We start from the raw sequence: 24,610 nt of genomic DNA, 5'->3' as shown, positions 1-24,610 counted from the left end.
GGGTATTATCAGTGTTCCAGCGCACTGGACAGTGCATGGTGCACGGGAAGGACTTCCTGAATCTCGGGTATTATCAGTGTTCTAGCGCACTGGACAGTGCATGGTGCACGGGAAGCACTTCCTGAATCTCGGGTATTATCAGTGTTCCAGCGCACTGGACAGTGCTTGGCTCACGGGAAGCATTTCCTGAATCTCAGGCATTATCAGTGTTCCAGTGCACCAGACAGTGGTTGGTGCACCCGTCCTGAATTGGGTATTATCAATGTTCTTTTGCACTGGATAGTGCTTGGTGCACAGGAAGCACTTCCTGAATCTAAGATATTATCAATGTTCCAGTGCACTGGTTTTAGGACACTTTTCACGTAAAGGAAAGTAATCCATTTGTGGATCAATTATCTGTGCATTGTGTAAGGGTAAGTACTGTTATATACTCACACACATGCTTGTGGTTAAATGAATATGTGGGTCATGATGTAACAAACCTATCTTACTATAAATGTCAAAGTTAAAAGCCAACAATTTAGGAAAAGCTAGGTTTAGATTATGCAACATTACTATTTGTAAATGATCAAAATCTATGTAGCTTTTTCAAAAAGTGACTTCACATCCCTTTGCCACTTACATTGCTTTATTCCAGTGATCAACCAGGCACGGTGCCGGGCAGATGGAGACCTGGCCTTGTCTGGAGATGGTCACTGCTGGTGAAGGAGGTGCCCCAGGCTGCTGGTGGGCAGAGGGCCGAGTGCTGCTGAAAACTCTGTAATGTCCAAGGAAGCCCTCACCACAGAAAGTTACCCAGATGTCCAGAGTGCTGGAGATGAGAAGCCCAGCTCACACAGCACAGGGCACCATTACTGTGACTCTAAGTTACAACTAAAGATCTGGCATGTCATGGAAAGCACCTAGTCACTCCCTATAAAGTGCACTACTAAAACCCTTTTATTCCAGGAATATTTGCATTAAAAATTAACTAAATTTATTTTTTATTTTTTTGTAGAGACATAGAGTCTCACTTTATCGCCCTCGGTAGAGTGCCATGGCATCACACAGCTCACAGCAACCTCCAACTCCTGGGCTGAAGCGATTCTCTTGCCTCAGCCTCCTGAGTAGCTGGGACTACAGGCACCTGCCACAATGCCCAGCTATTTTTTGGTTTGCAGTTCAGCTGGGGCCGGGTTTGAACCCACCACCCTCGGTATATGGGGCCGGTGCCTTACTGACTGAGCCACAGGCACCGCCCTATTTTTTATTTTTTAATGGATTTATTTAAGCTTTATTCAAATAAATATGAGGGTACAATTTTTAGGTTATATTGTTCTGACTTCCAGGGTAAAGTTCTATTTGTAGAAGAGCCCCTCACCCAGGGGGTGTGTTATACACCCTCACAATGTGCACATTAGGTGAGATCCTGCCCCACGCCCTCCCCCTCCGCTTCCCTCTGCCCTGGAATTGGACTATAATAGTGTTTTATTGTTCTTAGGAACATGTAATTGTTTATTAATTTCATGTTAGTATGGAGTACATTGGATATTTTTCCATTCTTGTGATACTTTACTAAGAAGAATGTATTTCAACTCCATCCAGGTAAATGTAAAAGATACAAAAGTCTCCATCTTTTTTTATGGCTGAATAATATCCCATGTTATACCACAGTTTGTTGATCCATTCATGAGTTGATGGGCACTAGGTTGCTTCTTTTCTTTTTTTTTGTAGAGACAGAGTCTCACTTTACTGCCCTCTATAGAGTGCCGTGGCGTCATACGGCACAGCAACCTCCAGCTCTTGGGCTTACACGATCTCTTGGCTCAGCCTCCCGAGTAGCTGGGACTACAGGCACCTGCCACAATGCCCGGCTATTTTTTTGTTGCAGTTTGGCCAGGGCTGGGTTTGAATCCGCCACCCTTGGTATATGGGGCCGGCGCCCTACTCACTGAGCCACAGGTGCCACCCAAGGTTGCTTCTATGACTTGGCAATTATGAATTGAGCTGCAAAAAATTAGCTAAATTTAAAATGAGCTGATGTTCTCCTTACATTGAACCTTGAAATATTTTTTATTTCCTTGCTGGATATGATAAAACTGTCTCAAGTCTGTATCTTAAGGTTGGCAGTGAAATCTCAGATTTACCACAGTTTACATTCAGTAGTTTTGGGGGTAACACAAGTATAAGTATGGCCAATGTTGACTCATTTCATCTTTGTGTTACTAACAAATTTTTGTAACATGCAGTGTTCTTGAACAAGTATAAAACTTTTTGGAATTTCGTTTTAAAAGAAAACTTTTTTTAATAAATATCAAAGCTCCAAGAGATACATTCTGAAAAGGTAGGGTAGCTTCAGTACATTTCTTTACATGTCCTGAGTTCTTCCATTGTAAAATCTTAATTTTTACAGTTTTAATTAGTTTTAACATGGCAACATATTAAATTATTATTGAGATGGGCTGTTCCATTTGCCCCAAATTAGGGATTATCAGTGGAATGAAGCAGCACTTCCAGCTGACGAAGGGATCCACAGGTAATGTGACGTGTATTAAATTAAACTTGTGACAATTAAACCAATAAACTGTGGCAATGAGGAAGCTGTTGACAAAGTACAACCAGGGAATGTTCATCTCAACATATGCTGGAATCTGCACTTTGAGTGAAAGAATGATCACCTGAAGCAGGACAAATGGGGACCAGGTACCAAGGAAACAGATAAGGAGCTTAGACAGGAGAATTTTTTTAGAGCTCACTGTGTAACGAGAGTGGGACGAGAAAGGAAAATACAAGATCGTCTCACTCATATAGGACGTTATCCTGATAGCCCGTACCAGGGTGATAACTTCTGACCAGGAGGTTATCAGAGCCACAAATAAAACCCCCAGCATGGACCAGGCCAGCCAGTAACTCTGATTGCTGACGTAGAAAGGACAGGGACGGGAGTGAGCACTCTGCACCTCGAGACTCCGGGAGACACCCGGGTCTCTCAAAACGTAACCCAGGACTGAAATCCAAAGTAAAACTATCGTAAGGAAATAAAATAGTGTTTGACACTTAAATGAAAGCTTGATGGGTTTAGAGAAATTCAGGTAATAATCCACACAAGCTATCAGGATAACTGGGAAATGCAAAAAGCCATAAGTAAAGGAAATAATTTGAGTAAACAGGCAGATGTGGTATCTAGTGAACCTAATGCCTAAAAGTACAAAGTCCCTGAAATAGGATATAACGGAAATGTTTACTAAAAGTAAAAGATCGACAAATGCCAGTGAAATGCAAAAATATTCCATAAAACTTTGACAGGTGTTTTTTCTTCTCAGTCCTAGCGTGAGGATGTTCAGTATTATTTTCCCAAGTATGATCAAGAAGAGCAGACAGTTAATGTCGAGGGGCTGGTGTGTTTGACGTAACTGGTATGTCAAAGAGCAGTTGTCAGAAGAAAGAGCAGTCATAATTTTAGCTAAAATTCAGAAGACCTGCTGGAATACATGTGATGAACACTGCTTTGCTTTATTTTCCATCCCTGCAAAAAAAGTGGCAAAATCTTGATGTTATCTCTGTTTTCAAACTTTATAAAGCAAGCATCTCTAGTCGTAAAAATCTAGTTTAATTCATTTTCCCAAATAGTTAAATAGGAATTATATTGTCTTACTTACAGAATACAGAAACGATGTGTACACCCAAATGGTCCAGAACTCAGATTTTTAAACCAGAATTTTATATATTACTAATGTTTATAAAAGGATAGGTTTTAATAACTTGTAAAAAGAAAAAAATACTTTCATCTACTGGAGCTAAAATCCATGCCAAAAATAGCAGCTTACAGTAATACTCCAAACAACCACTGATAGCTTAAAACCCAGCCCCACCCCACCTAGACAGTGTTGCCTCAACTCCATTTCCGTTAGTGAAATTTAGAGGCTATACTTACTGGGTCCTTCAACATAGCAATTTTCAAAGCTTTTTAACTGCAGGAGCATCCGCATAAAATCTTCTTTTCTCTGAAGCTTAAAGGCTTAAAACAGATGATTCAGCTGAAAATAAGAACACAGGTAAAGGAAAGAAAGATAAGTTTTTATCTTCGGTGTGTATCTTTCAGGTTGGGCCCTTGGAGAGATGAGGGAAGGGGCAGGACAGTCCGGAAACCTGAGAACACTGAGGTGTGGGAGGAGCTGGTGCTGGAGTGACAGATGGATTTGACAGCAAGACAAGGACATGAAGAAAGAGGTCAGAGAGGAGGAGATCAGGAAACAAAGGAAAAGGCAGAGTGGGCCCAAAGTTACTTCTGCAACACTGTTCCGTGTTCATAAATAGCAAAACAAACTCAAAAACTGGGAAAGGCTTAAAAATGATAGAGGGTGAGAGTTGGGCACAGGGGTTCACGCCTCTGATCCTAGCACTGTGGAGGGCTGAGGTGGGAGGCTGTGGTTGAGGCCTGGCAACAGTGAGATGACCTCACTGCTAATATGAGAGCCGGGTGTCATGCCGGCACCTGCTGTCCCAGCTACTCAGGCCGAGTGGGAGGGTCACCTGAGCCACGGAACTGAGGGTTGTAAGGAGCTGTGATCCACCCAGTGCACTCCAGGCAGTGCAAGAGTAAGGCCTTGACTCCTAAAAAAAAATTTAAGAATACAAATTATTACTTATTTGAAATGGACTAAAAATATTTCAGATTTTGGATTTTTTTAGATTTTGGAACATTTGCATTACATCAGATGAGCATCTCTAATATGAAGATCCAAAATCTGGAATGACCCAATAAGCATTTCGTTTGAGTGTCATGTTAGTGTTTAACAAATTTTGGATTCTGAAAAAAAGTTTTGGATTTTAGAGCATTTCAGATTATTGGAGTAGGGATGTTCAAGTTGGAGGTGGGGTACATCCTTATGATACCCTTTTACGCAGCACTTAAGAATGTCTCTTAGGGGCGGCACCTGTGGCTCAGTCAGTAAGGCGCCGGCCCCATATACCGAGGGTGGTGGGTTCAAACCTGGCCCCGACCAAACTGCAACCAAAAAATAGCCGGGCGTTGTGGCGGGCACCTGTAGTCCCAGCTACTTGGGAGGCTGAGGCAGGAGAATCGCTTAAGCCCAGGAGTTGGAGGTTGCTGTGAGCTGTGTGACGCCACGCACTCTACCGAGGGCCATAAAGTGAGACTCTGTCACTACAAAAAAAAAAGAATGTCTCTTAGAGCCAGCTGGCAGCTCACACCAGTAATCTCAGCACTCTGGAAGGTCAAGGCAGGTGGATGCCTTGAGCTCAGGAGTTCAAGACCAGCCTGAGCAAGAGATGCCATCTCTACTACAAATAGAAAAACTAGCCTGGCGTGGTGGCAAGCACCTGTAGTCCCAGCTACTTGGGAGGCTGAAGCAGGAGGATCTCTTGAGCCCAGGAGTCTGGAGTTGCTGTGAGCTGTGTTGCCACTGCACTCTACCCAGGGTGACAGCGTATCCAAAAAAACAGTCTTTTAGGACAGGAGGAACACAGGATTTCACTCTGTCTTTTCTATACTTGTTAAATTTTAAGCCTTGTGAATTTCTTACATGTTAAAAAAAGTAATGTTATTATAAACTTCCAAATATGTTAAGTGAAATGTGGGTTACAAAATTATGCATGTCATCTAACTTTTGTAAGAAATTATACATACATGGAAAAAAACTAAAAAGGTACATATCAGGGTACCGATACCGTTGTGTTATACTTGTGGGGTTTTTTGTATTTCTCAAACTTTAAGGAAAAAAAAAGTCAAAAGCAAAAATGTATTTGTCTAAAAGCAGATAACTGATGATTGAATAATTTCTAGGCAGTACTGAGGAGACTGTCTGAGGGTAAGGAGTTCAGGGTGAGAACGAGCTGTAAGTTCTGTTGACACATTCATGGCCATGAGAGTAAGGGCTCAGGCTGTGTGGTGGGTACTTACTAAGGTGCACAAATCAAGGCCAGGTGTGACAGCTAATGCCTGTAATCCATCTGGGAGGGCAAGGCAGGGGGTCCCTTGAGCTCAGGAATTTGAGACCAACTTGAGCAAGAGGGAAACCCCATCTCTATTAAAAATGACAACTGAGGCAAGAGGATCACGTGAGCCCGAGTTTGAGGTTGCCGTGAGCTACAATGCCATGGCACTCTACCCAGGGTGACAAAGTGAGACTCTGTCTAAAAAAAAAAGCACACACAAAAATAATGAATCTATTTATATACACATGTTGTGTTCATGTAAAGATAGTAATAAAAATGTAACTTTTGATAACTATAAAAGACCCAAACAAGTGCTTACTATGCACATTTTTTTCCTACACTCTACAGTTTAACTTAACTCTATCCAAAAAAGGTCGATCCAGATTTGAGGATGTACAAGTGTGCAGAGACATAGCTGCCAGCCTGACGGATGCTGCCAGCTTGGAAGTGGTGGTGCTCGGAGCGGGAGCCAGGGTGGAGCAAGACGGCATGAAGGCCCCTCGTGCCCAGAGAGAGGGGGAGAGGGGCAAAGAGCTGACGGTCTAAAACAGAATGAGGAAGGAGAATTGTGTGGTGCGCGTTCATAATGACATTTTTTTTTTTTTTTTTTGAGACAGAGCCTCAAGCTGTTACCCTGGGTAGAGTGCTGTGGCATCACAGCTCACAACCACCTCCAACTCCTGGGCTTAGGCAATTCTCCTGCCTCCGCCTCCCAAGTAGCTGGGACTACAGGCGCCTGCCACAACGCCCGGCTATTTTTTTTTTTTTTTGGTTGCAGCCGTCATCATTTGGCTGGCCAGGCTGGATTCGAACCCGCCTGCTCAGGTGTATGTGGCTGGCACCTTAGCCGCTTGAGCCACAGGTGCCGAGCCCATAAAGACATTTTAAATTTGTCTTTAGGATAAAAGGAATAAAATATCTGTATCAAATGATATTCTCCTTTTTGTAACTCATAGATTGAGTAAGAAAAGCTGAGTAGGTAACATCCAAGGGATGGTTCCTAATTTCCAGCTTCCCTGCTGACTCAGGCAGAGCTGCGTGGAGGGCGGCTGCCTGGGAGGGGAGCAGGGGAGGGAGCAGCCGCAGCCACGAAAACAGATGGGTCTGAAATGGGCACATGGGGAGTCACAAAGCTGGGAAGAAAGTGAGGCCTGGGCAGAGACCTGAGGAGATGGAAGGCAGATGAAGGAACTGGAACACAAGGTCCTGGTGGTTTTAATGGTTCCTGAATAGCACGATCATGGAAACCAGTCAAGACTTTCCTAGTTGAGACTGTTTACATATTGCTTAAGCATCCAAACTTCCAATAGAGTAGAGCCTCTTGTGAGACGACCACCCTCAGGACTGCAACAGGCTGGCCACCACGCAGAAGGAGGCCTGCTGTGCTGACCACCACGCGGAAGGAGACCTGCTGTGCTGACCACCACGCGGAAGGAGGCCTGCTGTGCTGACCACCCACAGGACTGCAACAGGCTGGCCACCACGTGGAAGGAGGACTGCTGTGCTGACCACCCACGGGATAACAACAGGCTGGCCACCACATGGAGGCGGCCTGCTGTGCTGACCATCCATGGGACAGCAACAGGCTGGCCACTAAGTGGAAGGAGGCCTGCTGTGTTGACCATCCACAGGACTGCAACAGGCTGGCCACCACATGGAAGGAGGCCTGCTGTGCTGACCACCCACGGGACTGCAACAGGCTGACCACCACGCGGAAGGAGGCCTGCTGTGCTGATCACCACGCCGAAGGAGGCCTGCTGTGCTGACCATCCACAGGATTGCAACAGGCTAGCCACCGTGCGGGAGGAGGCCTGCTGTGCTGACCACCCATGGGACTGCAACAGATTGGCCACCACGCAGAAGGTGGCCTGCTGTGCTGACACACACAGGCTACACATCTGGTCCATGACGATCAGGCCAGCCTGAGGCGGCTCAGCTACAGGGCTCTACCCTACAAACACCTCCTCTCCCCTGCGCTCTGCAGGCTGCTGCTACAGCTCGCCTGTCCCCTCCACGCATCTGGCCCAGTCTGGAAGCATCGGCAGGGCCACTATGGTTTTTCACCCCCCACACCCCCATCTCTGCTTTCTATTTACAACATGATTAGCTCCGGCCAAAGTTACTCTCCATGGACTCTGTCTTAACTGATGATTTTCCTATTTCGGATTTACTGCCTTCAGTAATGTTACGTGGGGTTTCTTGTATTTCATTTTGCTATACCAAAATGTCTCATAAGCGAGCTGTGTGTGAAAGAAAACCAAAATAACCATTATTACGTGGTAACAGTTCAGTGAAACTGGCTCCGAATCCTGCTTAGCAAACAGTAGCTTTCTGCTGGACTGAAACAAGTATTAGATTGAGTATGAAATGTCCAGTTTTCTTAAGTCCTAAGTTTCACAGTTGATACCCGACATTTCACCTTGACACTTCGACTGTTTTGATCATGAAGGCACATCCTCTTTCTTTCAAATTATACATCTTTTTTGTGAAATGGTTAAGTCAAAAACTCTTGTTAGGTGGTGCCTGTGGCTCAATGGAGTAGGGCACCGGCCCCATATGTAGGAGGTGGCGGGTTCAAACCCAGCCCTGGCCAAAAACTACAAAAAAAAAACAAAAACTCTTGTTATTTTTGCATGAGTTCTGTCATGGAACCAGTGCAGCACAGTTCAGAGTGTCAGTGAGGTATGTGGGAAGGACGTGGCTAATGAACACACAGCATGTTGATGTTTTGAGAAGTTCCATTCTGATGAGTTTAGTTGAAAATGAGCCATCTGGGCAGCCTGAGCTCCCAGTGGATAATGAGCTGAAAGCTGTAGAAGTGAATCCATCTTAACTTACCTGTGAATTAGCAGCAAGGTCTCATGTTACTGTTCCAGAATATTGGCCCATTTGAAACAAATTGGCAAGACACAGAAGGTGGACGGATGGGCCCACATACAGTGTCGCAAGCTTGCCCTTCCTTGCTATCATGACATAAAGGCAAACCATTTCTAGGCCATATTGTTATGTGCAATGAAATATGGATTTTGTTGGCTAAAAGCGTTTGGCTCAGTGCCTGAGTAAAGATGAAGTGCCAAACACCATCCCAAACCAAATGTTCCTCAAACAAGCTAAGGGTGTCTGCCTGGTGGTCATCCACTACAGCGTGTGAAACAGGACACGAAACCAGCTGAAGGGATGAAACGCTGAGTTTGCTTGCGGTCAGGCGGCCAGCACTGGTTAGCAGACACGGGCCAGGCCTCTCACCAGGCAGTGCCCGAGCCCTCACCACAGGAGCACTGCTCTAACCAGGGCAGGACCTGGACACGGTCACCACCATGGTCACCAGAGCTCGTACCAACTGACGACTTCTTCCAGGCTATGGACCACTTCTTGTAAGGAAAAATATTCAAGTCTCAAAAATACTCAATCCCCAACCATCTGTGGAAAACGCCCTTTGTGATTTCACCCCCACTCACTCTCCAGGCATCTTCACTGCTGCCGTAAAGACAGCACAATGGCGTCGATGGTTTAGGTGCACACTTCAGCTGCACTCCTCCTCGTCTGAGGTATAATAAATGACACTTTTGATTCAGAGTTGGGCATTTCCATATTTAATAACCACCTAACAGCTTACATTCTTAGTTTTTCCCCAGCTCAGGTTTAAAGTACAGGTAAGACAGGGGTGAGGGACACTCACCAGGCATCCACTCACCTGGTGGTTTCCAGTTTTCACCCACAGGCTAACAGGTTTGGCCTTGGGACCCTTGACACTAGTTGCAGGATAAGATAAATGTTTTTTAATGAAAGATTACTCTACCAGACAAGAATTTTAGGTAAGCAGTGTTTTACAAATTGCTGGCTTAACAGCAGATAGCTGAATTCTCATCTACATTTAATCTGACACCTTATGTAGCTCCTGAAAGTCCTCTGTGCACTCAGGAGTTGACAGTAAAAGGTTAATAACTTTATTATAATGAGAAGTTGTATCGCACAATCTCAGAAAAGTTTAACAAACAGAATGGGAAGACGAACACAGTTAACATCAACTTAATTGACCTAATTTTCAGAGACTGGATATGCACACGTTTGCCATCAGTCCAGTAGGCCTAGTGCCTATGTTGACCCTCCGTACGTTGGCCAGCTTGTCACAGTCCCTTGGGTGGTCACCTACAGAGGTTCTGTGTTTAAGTGACACAGTGTTAAATTCTAGAAGTGAGAGGAAGCTGTGTGTGCCAGGGCTGCTCACGGGAAGGAGGAATTTCCCCACCCCACCCCCGAGTCCCTCCTTATCACTCACCTGTGTCACTGAGGGAGCCTGCTCTTGCCCTCAGATAGGCTCTGGCGCCAGGCCTGGGCAGCTGAGAATCAGTGGTACACATAACATTACCCCAGTGTTTGGTAATCAGGAAAAACTATGTACACACACAGATCAGAGGTAATTCCCGCCAGGCCACCCATGACTGATAAGGTGAGGGCCTTTATAGACCAATGCTTCTCAAACTTGAATGTGGATCTTGTAAATTAACAGATTCTGACTTGGCATATCTGGGGTGGGCCTGAGATTCTGCATTCTGACAGGCTCCCAGGTGGCAGCCCATCAGCCACACATAGTGAAGACTCAGATGGCACGTCTTCCGGAGGGACTCCCGGGTACACGAGCCATCTCTACCGGGTGAGGGTACGGGGCATATTGCACCCTTTACAGTGCCATCAGAAAGGAAACGTGAATGTTCAGAATCTTTGAGTAATTATTCCTATAGGAACTCACCTAAATGTGAAATGGGATCGAAAGTTTTGGTACATTCAACTTAGAATGATTTACAGTATAGAAAATAAGCATTCTTGGCTCGGTGCCCATAGCTCAGTGGTTATGGTACCATGACAGGTCCAAACACAGCCCAGGCCAGCTAAACAACGATGACAACTGCAACAAAAAATAGCTGGGCACCTGTAGTCTCAACTACTTGGGAGGCTGAGACAAGAGACTTGCTTAAGCCCAAGAGTTTGAGGTTGCTGTGAGCTGTGATGCCACAGCACTACCGAGGGCGACACAGTGAGACTGTCTCAAAAAAAATAAAATAAATAAAATCCTCTTACGTTCTCTTGTTCTCTAATATTTTAAGGGAATGACTAAGAAAGTAAAAAAGCATGCACTCATTCAAAATGATATTTATAGACAAAAAAATAACAAGTTTTAATTAGTATGGCAAGTATATGTTAAAATGCTAACCAATGTTTACAAAAGGCTAAAATTTATTAAATTTGTAAAAAACAAAAGCAAAGCAAAACAAAAGAAAAGGGAAATATGCAAAATGTCCATGTTGTTGGACCCTGGAGGGGGGGTCATAAAGATTTCTTCAGCATCTCAGTGGCTGCCAGGCAGGCACCTTGGATGGGGTGATGCCGTTTGTGAAGGGCTCACTCAGGCTGCCTGGAAGAGGTACCAACCTGATAGAATGCCAGAAGGTTGCCATGATGGGATTCATGGCTTCTTTGTGACATTGACCCATATCCCTATGATTGGCATCATTCCTGGGGGCTGAGTGAGTACGTCTTAGAAGTGTTTTCATCTTAGGGACTAGTGAACAATGAGAGTTTAAAAAGCTCACAGAGTAAAAATTTGCCTATGTAGGGCGGCGCCTGTGGCTCAGTGAGTAGGGCGCCGGCCCCATATGCCGAGGGTGGTGGGTTCGGACCCAGCCCCGGCCAAACTGCAACAGAAAAATAGCCGGGCATTGTGGCGTGCGCCTGTAGTCCCAGCTGCTCGGGAGGCTGAGGCAAGAGAATCGCGTAAGCCCAAGAGTTAGCGGTTGCTGTGAGCCGTGTGACGCCACGGCACTCTACCCGAGGGTGGTACAGTGAGACTCTGTCTCTACAAAAAAAAAAAAAAAAAAAAATTTGCCTATGTATTTTGTCAGTTTTTTCTCCCAAGATGTGTTCTAATTTTGAATCAAAGTAATTGTGAGTCAAAATAATTCTGAAGTTAAAGAAGACTTTTCCCTGTAAACTTTCCAGCATACAGTAAAGTTGAAGAGGCTCAGTGCCTGTACTCAGTGGTTAGGGCACTGGCCACATATACCAGGGCTGGTGAGTTTGAATCCAGCCCCAGCCTGCTAAACAACAACAACAACTATAACAAAAAATAGCCGGGCGTTGTGGCGGTCGCCTGTAGTCCCAGCTACTTGGGAGGCTGAGGCAAGAGAATTGCTTAAGCCCAAGAGTTTAAGGTTGGTGTGAGCTGTGATGCCACAGCACTCTAACGAGGGCAACATAGTGACTAAATAAATAAATAAGCAGGATCTGACAAGGGTGGCGGGTGGCAGGTGACCAGGGTACCCACGTGAGGGATGAGCCAGGAGCACAGGCAAGGGGCCTTTGGGACAGCTCCCAGGCTCCCGTGGGCAGTGTGTGAGTGTGGGTGGAGGTGGCGAAGGGCCAGGAGAAGCAGGCTGTCTGCACCCGGGGTGGGACCAGGGACCACGCACAGCCTACCTCTGTCCTCCTCCTGGACCCCCGCAGAAGGAACCTGGGCAAGGGCTGTCAACAGGGGACACCCGCCTTAGGGAGGATCTCAGGAATAAGAGCCCACGTCACCCTCTCCAGTGAAGTAAAATGGAACCCACTGCATGTCCCCATGTCTGGCCTCCTTTCTGGTCTAAACCTCAGTCACCCTTGTACCTATGACAGGTGGCAAAGGCAGCAGAAACAAACGCAGACAGAAACCTGCATCTGGGTGAAGGCCACACTCCACAGCCCTTTCAGAAACCACCAAGCTGACTATCAGGTAACAGTGTAGCACTCTCCCAGGGTGAGAGTTAACCTGCCAACCCAGGAGCTCTGTGATTTCAACACGGCAAGCTGACAGCGCCTCCCTGCACAGGGTGAGGACTCAATGCTGGTCTCTCACCCCCTCCAGATCTGTCTAACAGGTGTGTTCGGCCCAGAGGACAGGCACAGATGCCCCAAGACCCAGCCTCAGACCCTGCCAGGTGGTGGCACCTGGTCCACTGAGGCTGGGCTGCCCTTTGCCTAGGGGTGGGGGTAGGGGCTACTCCCACAGGAATGCCAGGGGTCGCCGTCCCCTCTCCTGTGGGTGCAGTTTCTAATCCATGAACACGGGACAAAGCCCAGCTCTGGCCCAGTTCCCATCGCTGCAGAGTGGCTGCGGCACCTAACACCCTGTGAATGTCACGAGAACATTTCCCTAAGGCCACGTGGCAAACAGATGAGAACCCACAGCTCAATGAAAAGAGGTCAGAGCCAGAAAGAATTTCCTCCCCCCACGTGTGGAAAATCTCCCCCAAATGAAAGTGCAGGTAAGAAGCCTGGGACCCAACAGCACAGTGACCCACAAGGACCCCATTCCTGCTAGGCGCTGTCCCAAGCACCTGGAGAAGTGGGCATGATCCTCACGTCCACCCTGCCTGGAGGGACTCAGTCCTCTAGGCCTGCAGGGTGGGTGTCATCCACACATCCACTCTACCGGAGGGACTCAGGAACAGAGGTTAAAAAGCAGATGAAGGTCACATGGTTAGGTGGTGGGAGGCCCGGGGCCACACCCACTGGGGCTGACTGCTCACCAGGCTCTGGGCCTCGCCTTTGTTTGCTCTGGCTAATGATCAAGCTACTTTCCCTCAGCCAGCCAGTTAGGGACCACAGGAGGGCGCACCCCCCAACACTCTCACCCTGGGTTCGGAGAGTGCCCAGCCCACAGCCCAGCATTCACTAAAGGCTGAGCCTCTGAACCTGTTTCTTGGGGACACACGGGAGCTGGGAGCCCCCGTGTCCTCCAGCCCCTAGTGCCTGGCACACATCAGGCCTTGCACCACAGCTCTAGCAACAAAAACCCAGAAAAAGCAGCACCTCCAAGCCACTCTCCAAGGCCTCTTCCCATTCTCCACCCCCCGCCAAGCACCTCCAAGGCCGTGAATACTCAGAACTCTGGGAAGAAAGCTGAGATCTAGGCGGCGCTTCCTGTCACGAAGCTCCAGACACAGGTGAAGAGACCAAGCCACCTTTGGACTCCAGTACAGAAACCCTGGAAGGCTGGGGGCACATGGGCACCTCCACCCCTCCCCCCTGCAGCGCTTTCTAGGGGCCACATCTAAGCTGTGAGTGGAGAGCAGACTTGTCCTTCTGATGAGCAGAGAAGTGGAGTGGGGCCTCTGCACCCTCAGCGAGGCCAGCCCAGCTCAGAGCGAGCACAACCTCAGCCCCCAGAATCTTTGAGGCAGGGCTGCCTGGTGTCCTGTCCTAGGACCCCCTTCCTGCCCCAGGATTAGTGACCGGGGAGGGGTTTGGGTGGCCTGCCTGCAGGTGAGTTTTGCTGCTGTAGCCCTTTGGCGTGGCAGACTCAGTCTGCGCAAATGAGAAACCAGGAAGGACTCAAGAAAAAGATGCAGAGCTCGGATTCTGACGTGAAGCCTGCACAGCAGGCTGGGGACCGTCCCTTCCTCTAAACAGCACTTTCCCCTCGTCCTTCAAACAAGAGCCCCTCCAAGAGACAGGCACAGGGTCATGAGAGTGCGGCAGACAGCCACTTGGGCCGGTGGGAGCACCTCAGGGCTGGGCAGGAGACCTAGGGAGCACCTCAGGAGGGACACTGAGGCTGGACCCACCACCCAAAAAAAAAGCTTCACTAGAGCTGCCTCGAGGGATTCTGGGGACAGAATACTTGAATCTCCCCATTTTCACAGTTGGCTCCATTTTTTTCTTTTTAACTCTTGCTGGCCTGACAAAACACCTCCATGGGGTAGATGAGGCCCATGTGCCGGTCTGTCACCAGGGCAGCAGGGCGTGGATAAAGGACAGTTTGCTGGGACTCCCCCGGGGTGTGTCCCCTCCTGCCTGCTGAAGATAGTGTGGGGCAGTCAGAAATGGCATAGACGCCAAGTCTGAGGATGGCAGGTCTGAATCCGGCTCCCCCCTTACCGGCAGCAAGACAGTTACCCTCCAGCCACAATTCCCATCTGCAAACGAGGCTGATGATACCCAGCTTGGATCTATGAGAATTACAAATTGAGTGTGTGAAGACCGCATGACTCTTAATAGAACATTTCCACCCAGTCCCTTAAAGAAATGGCTACCCTCGGGCGGCGCCTGTGGCTCAGTGAGTAGGGCGCCAGCCCCATATGCCGAGGGTGGCGGGTTCAAACCCAGCCCCGGCCAAACTGCAACAAAAAAATAGCCGGGCGTTGTGGCGGGCGCCTGTAGTCCCAGCTGCTTGGGAGGCTGAGGCAAGAGAATCGCGTAAGCCCAAGAGTTAGAGGTTGCTGTGAGCCGTGTAACGCCATGGCACTCTACCCGAGGGCCATACAGTGAGACTCTGTCTCTACAAAAAAAATAAAAAAAAAAAAAAAGAAATGGCTACCCTCAATGAATCCCCAACAATAAAAAAAAAAAAAACATGTATTGACTAGAAAGCCGATATATATGTCTTGAATATTAATGCTTAAGGAAAAAGTCTTATTTAGACGATGGAAAAAAAGCAAATTCTAGACGAATTTGAAGAGAACTTTCGGATATTTTCAGAAGTTTGAAGATTCTTTATGCTTTTGATTTCATTAAAATGTAATGACTTCAAAAAAAGAAAGAAACGGCTACCACAAGTGTTAGTCTCAGATTTCAGTGGGCTCATCTGCTCAGGGCCAGCATGCTCCAGCTCCACCACCCTCACCAGTATAGGGGCGGGGGGACTGTTGTCCCGATACCAACACCCTTTCCTATCATTTCTACCCAACAGAGGAGCAACGTGCCTTCCTAATGCGTTTCCACCCTCAAGAACACAGAAGACAGCCACACTGTGGTAATTCCTTCAAATGGTTGTCAGCGACCAACTCTCCAGAGTCCAATCTCCTCTACAGAGGACAGTTGGAATGAGGTCACTGCCTGGTCCCTAAGGGCCCTGCAATTATTTTTCCTCTTTCTATACTCTTTTTTTTTTTTTTTTGTAGAGACAGAGTCTCACCTTATCGCCCTCGGTAGAGTGCCGTGGCGTCACACAGCTCACAGCAACCTCCAAATCCTTGGGCTTAGGCAATTCTCTTGACTCAGCCTCCCAAGTAGCTGGGACTATAGGTGCCTGCCACAACGCCCGGCTATTTTTTTGTTGCAGTTTGGCCGGGGCTGGGTTTGGGCCAGCGCCCTACCCGCTGAGCCACAGGCGCCGCCCTCCTCTTTCTATACTCTTGTTTTAGGGAACTAGACAGGAAATTGAGGTAGAAAATAAAGTCACTTAACAGTTCAAAAAAATGGAACCACAAGCCAATTTCACTTAAGTACCATCAGGAAATCACTATATTTTCCAACCATAAGTAAAACCATCCTGATGATGGGGTGGAAAGTGAGAACTACAGTAAGGACCCCCAAACTCTGTGAAGGGACAGGCTTATTAAAATAAGAATAATCAGCCACTGTCCCCTCCTTTGACAGCAGCCAGTGTCCCCTTGTCTCTCTATAATGGCTACTTCAGAGGGCAGAGCTGGTAGTTGTAAAGCTTTCTTAACTCTTCTCCAAAGGAAACATCACCTGTTTGGAACCGAGGATAGTTTTTAAGACAGTTTTCAGGCCCTGCATTCCAGTGAACTGGATGACCCACCTGGGCAGTGGCTGATGGTTCTGCCTGAAACCAGCTGATTAGCAGACGCTGATCGCCTGGCCCTCTGTCCACCAAACTCTTTTAAAACCCTGTCTCCCCAGATCTCAGAGCTGCGGTTTGAGAAATTCCTCCCCTCTCCCCACTTCTCTGGACGTCTCCTGGGCAGTGGGCAGAGGAATCTCCGTGGGTGGCAACATGGATTTTGGTTAGTTCTCTAATTACTTTGCTACATTCTGGCGTTAATCTACATGGGCAAGGTGCAGAGTGAGGCCAAGGGGGGTTCAGTTAACATTTCAACTTTTCACTGTCAACCAACGTTTGGCTCTTTTTCTCTTTAAATCAAAGAGGCATTAAAATTCAGTTGCACTGAAGCTACTAAAAACTCTGGGTTACCTTTCAGGAAGTAACCGCAACAGCTCTTCCAAATTACTAAGCAAGCATGACGGGACAGAACAAGTAGGAATTAATTACAAGATAAATCTGGAAAAGACAGTAAAGAGCAAGTTAGATGAACACGTTCAGCGGTTCTCAACCTGTGGGTCGGGACCCCTTTGGAACTGCATTAAAGGGGCGCGGCATTAGGAAGGTTGAGAACCGCTGATATAGACACTACTCCTCTCCCCCGCGAAGCCAGGTTGTTGAACAGAACCGTGTCCACACTGCGCAGAATTTCTAGAGTTGCTCCTTTCCTAGATATTTACGTGTGAACCCCAAAGCAAACAAAAAGGCCGTGCAACACGGATCTCTTTCAAGTAATAAGTAGATCTCCACTCATCTCCTGCTTTGTTTTTATAATGTAAACCCTGATGTAAACAAAGTTTCCAAACATGCACAAACCCTAAGTATACACACGGTGTATTCACTAACTTGAACTCTGGGCAATGTGGAAAAACTGCTCACGCACTTTACACGGCCCTCCCCGCTGCAGGCGACTCGGCCCCCCAGGCTCGCTAATGCCCTTTGTGCAAAAAAAGCTGACGCAGCCTCCACCTGCATCAGCTTGATCCGCTCAGCTCTGCGGCGCTCAGCAAACCCCAGGCCTTCTGGGCAAAATAAATGGGCAGCCCCAGAAGGGAAAAAAGGACGGGTTTAGTTGACTGCAGTCTGGAGAGGCAGCCCTGACCCTGGAGTAAGACTCGCAGGGCGGGCGGCAGCCCCGGGTCTCGCCTCCGGCAGCGCCGAGCGCCCCCTGCAGAGACGCCCCGGGACGGCGGCGCCGCGCGGAGAGAAACCCGCAAGGCGCAGCAGCAGCCACAGCGCGGGGACCGCCACGCCCGCCGCCCGCCCTATGGGTCCTCCCACACTTGTCAGTAGCGTTCCCCAAACTGGATTATTTTGAAACAAATCCTCAACCTGTGTTTTAATTTCAGTCTACACCTCTACAAGGGTTTTAGAAACCATCATCATGACTCCATTACCGAAAGTAACTAAACTGAGCTACTATCCTTAAGTCTATCAAATAATCAATACAAACTTCCTTCACCATCTCAACTTTCTACAGAACATTCCTTCACCGAATCAGGATCCGGGGCCCGCACGCCGCCAGCCGCAGAGCGCCCCCCACTCGCGTTAACCCCCGCAGGTCCCGCGAGGTCACCCAGCTGGGCGATGCCCGCCGCAGGTCCGGGGACCTCAGTGCAGACAGCCGCGCTCGTGGGACCACTGACCACGGCAGGGAAACCCCGCCAGCCCGGGAGCAGACACCGCGCCTCTCCGCGACACCCGCCCTTACCCGAGGCGCCTGCACAGCTCCGGGGCTGCGCGGCCCGTGTCCTCCCGACCCGACGGAACGCCCAGGTCGCGGGGCCGCCCGCGCGGGGTGCGGAGGAGCTGCGGCCGGTCCCAGGTCGCCTGGGCGGGAGGACTCAGCCGGCAGCGCGGGGTCACCCCAACTACGGAGAACCGCCCGGCAACCTCCAGCCCAACCCCGGTCCGGGCGCCGTCCGCAGCGCGCCAGGCCGGAACCGGGAGCACCTGAGCGCGGCGGGGGGACACCGCCCTCCACCCGGAGCCGCCCCGGCTCGCGGCCTGCCCCACCCCCCTAGGCCGCGCGGCTACCTGCCCGACGCAGGAGGCCCCAGGTTCCCGGAGGGACGCTCCTCCCCTCCCAGACGCCCAGCGGCCGGCCGGGGCGGCTCGGGGGCTGCTGCCACCCCGGCCCCGCGGCGGGAAGGACGCGGCTAGCCCACGCCCGCACTCACCGCCGACCGCAGTCCGCACCTGCCGAGCTGGCCCAGCCCGGCGAGCCCGCCCCGCCCGCGCTCGTGGCAGGGGCCCAGCGGGCTCCGGGAGGGGAAGCCCGGGCGTCGCTGGGCCGGGCCGGGCCGGGCGGGAGGGCGCCGCCTGCCGGCGGGGGAGAAAGCGCGGCGCGCCCGCGGTCGGGGGTGGGGGCTGGGAAACGCACCTGGCGCTGCTGTCTCTGCCTCCTCCTCCTCCCCCCTACCCTCCCCCTCCGTCCTCGCCCTCCCTCCTCCCTCACCCCACCGCGTCGGGCAGAGCGGACCCGGGCACTTTGCCGCCGCAGGCTCCGCCCTCAGGGTCCCCGGCTGGGGGTCATGGTGAGGTCGGAGGGAGAGTCCGAGAGGAGCAGCTCCCACCTGGGGCCGCGGACTTCGCACTGGGGGGCGAGGACGGCCCTCGCTCCGGCTCGGAGTCCACGTCGCTGGGGGTGGGTCGGGGACGGACCCCGCCGCTGCTCGGTCTTCGGTCGCGGGCGACAACGCCCGCCGGCCCCTCCCCCACGCGGCGCGACAGGTGCGGCCCTTCCCGAAGGAAGCCTGGAAACCAGTGCAGCCAACCGTGCGGGTGCAGGGCGTGGTGTGAGTTCCAGACCGTCCACCGAGGGCAGCCGCGGGCCTGGGGCCACGCTGGGGAGCTACATTGTGTTGAGAAGTCAGCAGTTGTTTTGTAGTAAAGACTAGACGTGCAGTGGACCCTCCCCTGCCCATCTGCGGCCTCCACCACGCGGGTCCCTGAAGGTTCAGAGTCCCGCGTTCGTCTCAGCTTTATCCCGGCACAAGTCTTACTGTTCATTCAAATTTTGGATGCTTTCTAACAGCAAATTCAGTTTAAAAGCATCTTGTTTCTTCTTTTCATAGACTACATCTACTCCACCAAAACCTAGACGCGAGAATAAAAGCGTCAGCTCTGCGTGGGCCTAACAGGCCAGGTGCACCTTCCATTTGGCATGGAACTCTTTTATAAGCAAGAAACGCTTATGCCAATGCTTCTAGTTTGCTTTTTTTTTTTTTTTTGAGACAGAGTCTCACTATGTTGTCCTCAGTAGAGTGCTGTAGCGTCACAGCTCACAGCAACTTCAAACTCCTGGGCTTAGGCGATTCTCTTGCCTCAGACTCCCAGTAGCTGGGACTACAGGTTCCTGCCACAATGCCTGGCTATTTTTTTGTTGTTGCTGTTGTCACTGTTGTTTAGCAGGTTCGAACCCGCCAGCCTCAGTGTACGTGACTGGCCCCGTAACCACTGTGCTACCTACGGGCACCGAGCCCCAGTTTGCATTTTTAATTGTCAAACAAGATATTTTAATGGTCCAGAAACATAATTTTGTTGAATAGCATGAATATTCATCTAATTTAAAAAATAACACATTTCAGCCAATATAGAAGTTTTTAAGTTAAAAAAGTGGATGTACCATAGTATCTTTAACCCATTTCTAGTATTGGATATTGAGGTTGTCTCTAATTTTTTTCAGTTACAAATGACAGGCCTTGAACATCTTGGTCCCTAGGTGTGGTTTTGCTCCCTTGTGTAATCTGACCATTTCTTCCCTCTACTAACCCCTGTTCCCCACAGTCAAGTCCAAGCCACCATCCATCTCTTGACTGAATTATTGGAATAGCCTCCCGAATGGCCCTCCTTCAGCGCATTTTCAGCACAGCTGCTAGACTAGTCATGTTAAAATGTGGGTCAGAGGCTACTCCTCTGGACTCAGAACCTCTGAGCAAGTGCTTCCCACTCATTCAGAGTAAAAACCAATGTTCTGGCCTGATGCAGTGTCTCACACCTGTAAATCCCAGCACTTGGGGCAGCTGAGGCAGGAAGATTACTTGGAGGCTAGGAGTTCCAGACCAGCCTGGGCAACATATCAAGGCCCTATCTCTACCAAAAAATAAAATTAACTGGGTCTGGTGGTGCATACGTGTAGTCCCAAGAGTTTGAGCTGTGGTTGCGCTGCTGCACTCTAGCTTGGGCAACAGAGTGAGACCCTATTTCTAAAAAGATATATATAATAATAAATATATATATATATATTTTTTTTCCGCCAGCTCCGGCATATAGGGCTGGCGCCTACTCCTCTGAGCCACAGGCATCACCCAATAAATAAAAATTTTAAAAATCAAAGTTCTTGCAACGGCCAGCAAGTGTCTGTCTTTATTGCCCTTGACTGTCTGGGTCTCCCCCCACGTCTCTTCTGTATTCTGCCCCAGTCACACCAGTTTCCTTGCTAGTTTTAATGTCCTGGGCAGGCTTCTGCCTTCCAACCTTTGCCCTCGATGTTTCCTTTTTTGGAACTCTCTTCTTCCAAACACCCCCTGACTCAATCCTTTACCTCCTTCCAGTCTTTACTTGCACAAAATTCTTCCCTGACCCCTGACCCCGGTTATGATGCACCTGCTCCCTCCCAGCCCCTCCCCTTGTTTTCTGCCCCCAGTTAGCACTTTCTGTGTTCTGACATAGGTGCCCTGTGTGTTTCCCTTCTTGGCTGCCTTCCCTCCACTTTCCACCCCAGGGTGCCACTCCACCGAGTGTAGAAGGTTTTGTTTATTGCAATGTCTCTAGTACCTTGCACAGTGCTTAAAAAATACTTGTTGAATGGATGAAAATGTGTTTAAATATGTAAGGTAAATTCCTAGAAGAATTTCTGGGTCATAGGGACTGCCAAAAATTTCCCTTTCAAAAGGTGGGAATAACATTTCCTACACTTGGTAGGAATGTTATCCCAACCATATACTTAATGCTTTGACCACACACATCTTCCTTAAAGTTTATTTGACCGGTTTATCAGTCAGAGTCTTAATGATAAACAACAGAATCCACTATAGCTAATTTAAGCAGAAATTTTTTTTTTTTTTTTGTAGAGACAGAGTCTCACTTTATGGCCCTCGGTAGAATGCCATGGCATCACACAGCTCACAGCAACCTCCAACTCCTGGGCTTAAGCGATTCTCTTGCCTCAGCCTCCCGAGTAGCTGGGACTACAGGCGCCCGCCACAACGCCCGGCTATTTTTTGGTTGCAGTTTGGCTGGGGCCGGGTTTGAACCCACCACCCTTGGTATATGGGGCTGGCGCCTTACTGACTGAGCCACAGGTGCCGCCCAAGAAAAATATTTTTTAAAGAGAAGTTCACGGAATCTCTGGGCAGAACAGGGAGCGGGAGCAATGCTGCCCCACACCTTGGAGGCTGCTCCAGTGAAGGCCTCTCCGCTGGTGACTTGGCCCAAAGGCCCAGCCAGCCTGCCGCTTCCCCTGCCTGTTTATATTTGTGGGTTTCAGCCCTGCCCCTCATTCACTCTGCTCTGCAGTTATAATTCTTGCTATTGTTACTGTAGTTCCATATTTAAATAGAGTCAGTACTCACCAACAATCCTTTAAGTCAAAGTCTTCCCGGTTCTGAATTCTTTACTTTACACTGTCTCTGGATGTCTAGAGTTTACAAGGAACTTCCACTTGGAAGGATACCAGGCCTCCTGAGTCCTTTTTCCCTTCAGCTATTTCTTTCCTGGCTAATGCCAGTTTACTTTGTTTTACTCCCAGATTTTTCTTAATCTCTTGAAGCTCTTTCGTAAAGAATATATAGGTTTCTTTTAAATTCTTTGAATGAAATATTTTTCTCAAATGTTCTTCAATGTCTGACACTAAGTTGTACTGTGTATGTGACCTAAATTGCATTCTTTCTGTACTTATCTCTATAGGTGAAGGATTCTATCTGCTGCTTTTGTTCAAAAACAATCTGGAGAGGCTCGGTGGATTGCCCCAGGACACTCCTCCCAAGTCATTTATGTTGTTGTTTTTCTCAGCGGGATAATTGCCCTCTAGTTGAGCAAGTTGCCCAAGGAGGTACTTGTGGCCAAATTTAAAGATTCCTAGATAGTAAATGTTTTGTCCTGGGATTTTGTGTTTAAGGAGGACTAATGAGGCTGCCCGAACTCAGGCTCCCAATAGCTGGGACTACCACTTCACTGAGTCAGAATCCAGAGCACAGAGGGAAAAAAATATGAATTCGGTTGTATCATCAGCCCCACCTTCCCCATGCTCACTTCACACTTTCCTCTGTGTCTGCCCACAGTTCTGTTGCTATTGGATATGCCTTGTTTTGATTTTTAATGGCTAACAGTTATGGGGAGTTAACATGGACGAGGCTTGGTTCAAAGTTTTTATGCGTATCACCTCATTTAATCCTTAAAACTATCCCAGATTTTATCATCCCCATTTTATAGACGAGCCTTAGGCACAGATAGATTGAATATCTTGCTCAAGCCACTCTTTTGTAAATAGCAGAACCAGGAATTGAGTATGTAGAGCCATTCACTCCACCATGGTGCAATAAAGAGACCCACGTTCCTCACGGCGTGACCAGGGCCTGGAAACCAGGAGCAAGAGCCAAACAAACGCTCCTTTGGTTACAGTTGTCCTTTGTTACCAAGACTCAGATTCCCTGTTAGAGCAGAGTTCTCACACCCTCCCCAAAGCCACTGTCTTCACCCACACATCGCCTCATCTCCAGCTGCAGGGCTCTCGGTCACGTTTCTAATCTGTCCACATTTTTCTTCAGCCCAGGGTCTTGACAGCCTTCGTGGTGTTGGGAACATCTGATAACTACTAGATCAGGCACTTTTACAGCCAAGGGGCGGAGTGCTGAGGCTACTCCTCCCTTTACGACAGCCTGGCTGAGGATGTTGTAGCTCTTTCCTGGTCTGGTCTTTTTATTGTTGTCATTATTATTTTTTTCCTATCAGTGGACTTCCTGGAGAAGCCCAGGATGTGCACACTGTAATTCAACTTCTGCCAGAAGTCTTTAATAGTGTTGTTGTTATTATTATTGTTATTTTGAGACAGAGTCTTACATTGTTGCCTCCAGTAGATTGCTGTGGTGTCATAGCTCACAGCAACTTCAGACTCTTGGGCTCAAGCAATTCTCTTGCCTCAGCCTTCCATGTGCCTGCCACAACGCCCGGCTATCTTTACAGGCAGGGTCTCGCTCTGGCTCAGGGTGGTCTGGAACCTGCGAGGTCAAGTAATCCACCCACCTCGGCCTCCTAGAGTGCTAAGGTTACAGGCATGAGCCACTGTGCCCAGCCTTTTAATAGCATTATTTTGAGATTTAAATTGCAAAGTAACTGTCAATTCCCCCACCCCGAGTGCGCTGGGCTGTCTGTCCAATGTAGTGGCCACTTCTCACAAGACAGCTACTAGGCCCTAAAAATGTCACTAATCCAGGGTGGCGCCTGTGGCTCAGTGGGTAGGGCACCAGCCCCATATACCAAGGGTGGCAGGTTCAGGCCTGGCCCCGGCCAAACTGCAACAATAACCAAAAATAGCTGGGCGTCGTGGCGGGCGCCTGTAATCCCAGCTACTCGGGAGGCTGAGGCAGGAGGATCCCTTGAACCCAGGAGTTTGAGGTTGTCGTGAGCCGTGACACCATAGCACTCTACACAGGGCAATAGAGCGAGACTTAGTATCAATAAATAAATAATCAACATAAAATAAAGGAAAGTTGCAGGAAAGTGGGGAGCCCAGTCTGCTGGGTGGGAGAGATGCTTGTGAGTTTTATCTCTGGCCACAAGCTGGCTCCTCCTGGGTGAGGCACAGTATTGGAAACTGCTGAGGGTGACTGAGCCCTGCTTCTGGCCTGAGACAGTTAAACTTCGGCTGGAAAGTGGGCGCTGAGGTGACACGGCCCTGTCAGCACCAGCTACGGTCCCCTATGCCCGTGCAGTGGCAGCTGCAGGGTGATTATCGACCACTGGGGAGTACGGGGTGGTGTCTTAGAGATGTGGGAGAGACTGGTGGGAAGCTGGGGGAGCTGGGGGAGATGACGGGTGGGGGGGTCCTCTCCCCAGGGGCCAGACAGTTGG

General features: G+C 49.1%; 1 protein-coding gene across 4 annotated transcripts; it reads right to left on the bottom strand.

Annotated features, from left to right (window-relative positions):
* Positions 1-1,432: 1,432 nt before the first annotated feature.
* GPR160 (G protein-coupled receptor 160) lies at positions 1,433-19,132 on the bottom strand. 4 transcript variants are annotated; one of them, XM_053600191.1, is made up of 3 exons: positions 19,114-19,132; positions 3,914-4,016; positions 1,433-3,505 (listed from the first exon to the last, which is right to left on the bottom strand). In XM_053600191.1, exon 3 carries the CDS (start codon positions 3,432-3,434, stop codon positions 2,421-2,423), a length of 1,014 nt encoding a protein of 337 aa, XP_053456166.1. In that variant the 5' UTR covers positions 3,435-3,505; positions 3,914-4,016; positions 19,114-19,132; the 3' UTR covers positions 1,433-2,420. The 4 variants fall into 4 exon arrangements, with proteins under 4 accessions (XP_053456166.1, XP_053456163.1, XP_053456165.1 ...); XM_053600188.1 differs by lacking the exon at positions 19,114-19,132 and adding an exon at positions 18,718-18,900; XM_053600190.1 differs by lacking the exon at positions 19,114-19,132 and adding an exon at positions 18,575-18,700.
* Between the last annotated feature and the right edge of the window lie 5,478 nt (positions 19,133-24,610).

The sequence above is a fragment of the Nycticebus coucang genome, chromosome 8 (genome assembly GCF_027406575.1).
Source record: "Nycticebus coucang isolate mNycCou1 chromosome 8, mNycCou1.pri, whole genome shotgun sequence".
Taxonomy (NCBI): Eukaryota; Metazoa; Chordata; class Mammalia; order Primates; family Lorisidae; genus Nycticebus; species Nycticebus coucang.
The sequence above is the reverse complement of the archived record's forward strand: the minus strand, read 5'-3'. Positions and strand labels throughout refer to the sequence as shown.

Excerpts from the sequence above, each read along its gene's own strand:
- GPR160 (XM_053600191.1), bottom strand. The coding sequence starts at position 3,434 with ATGACTGCTCTTTCTTCTGACAACTGCTCTTTGACATACCAGTTACGT.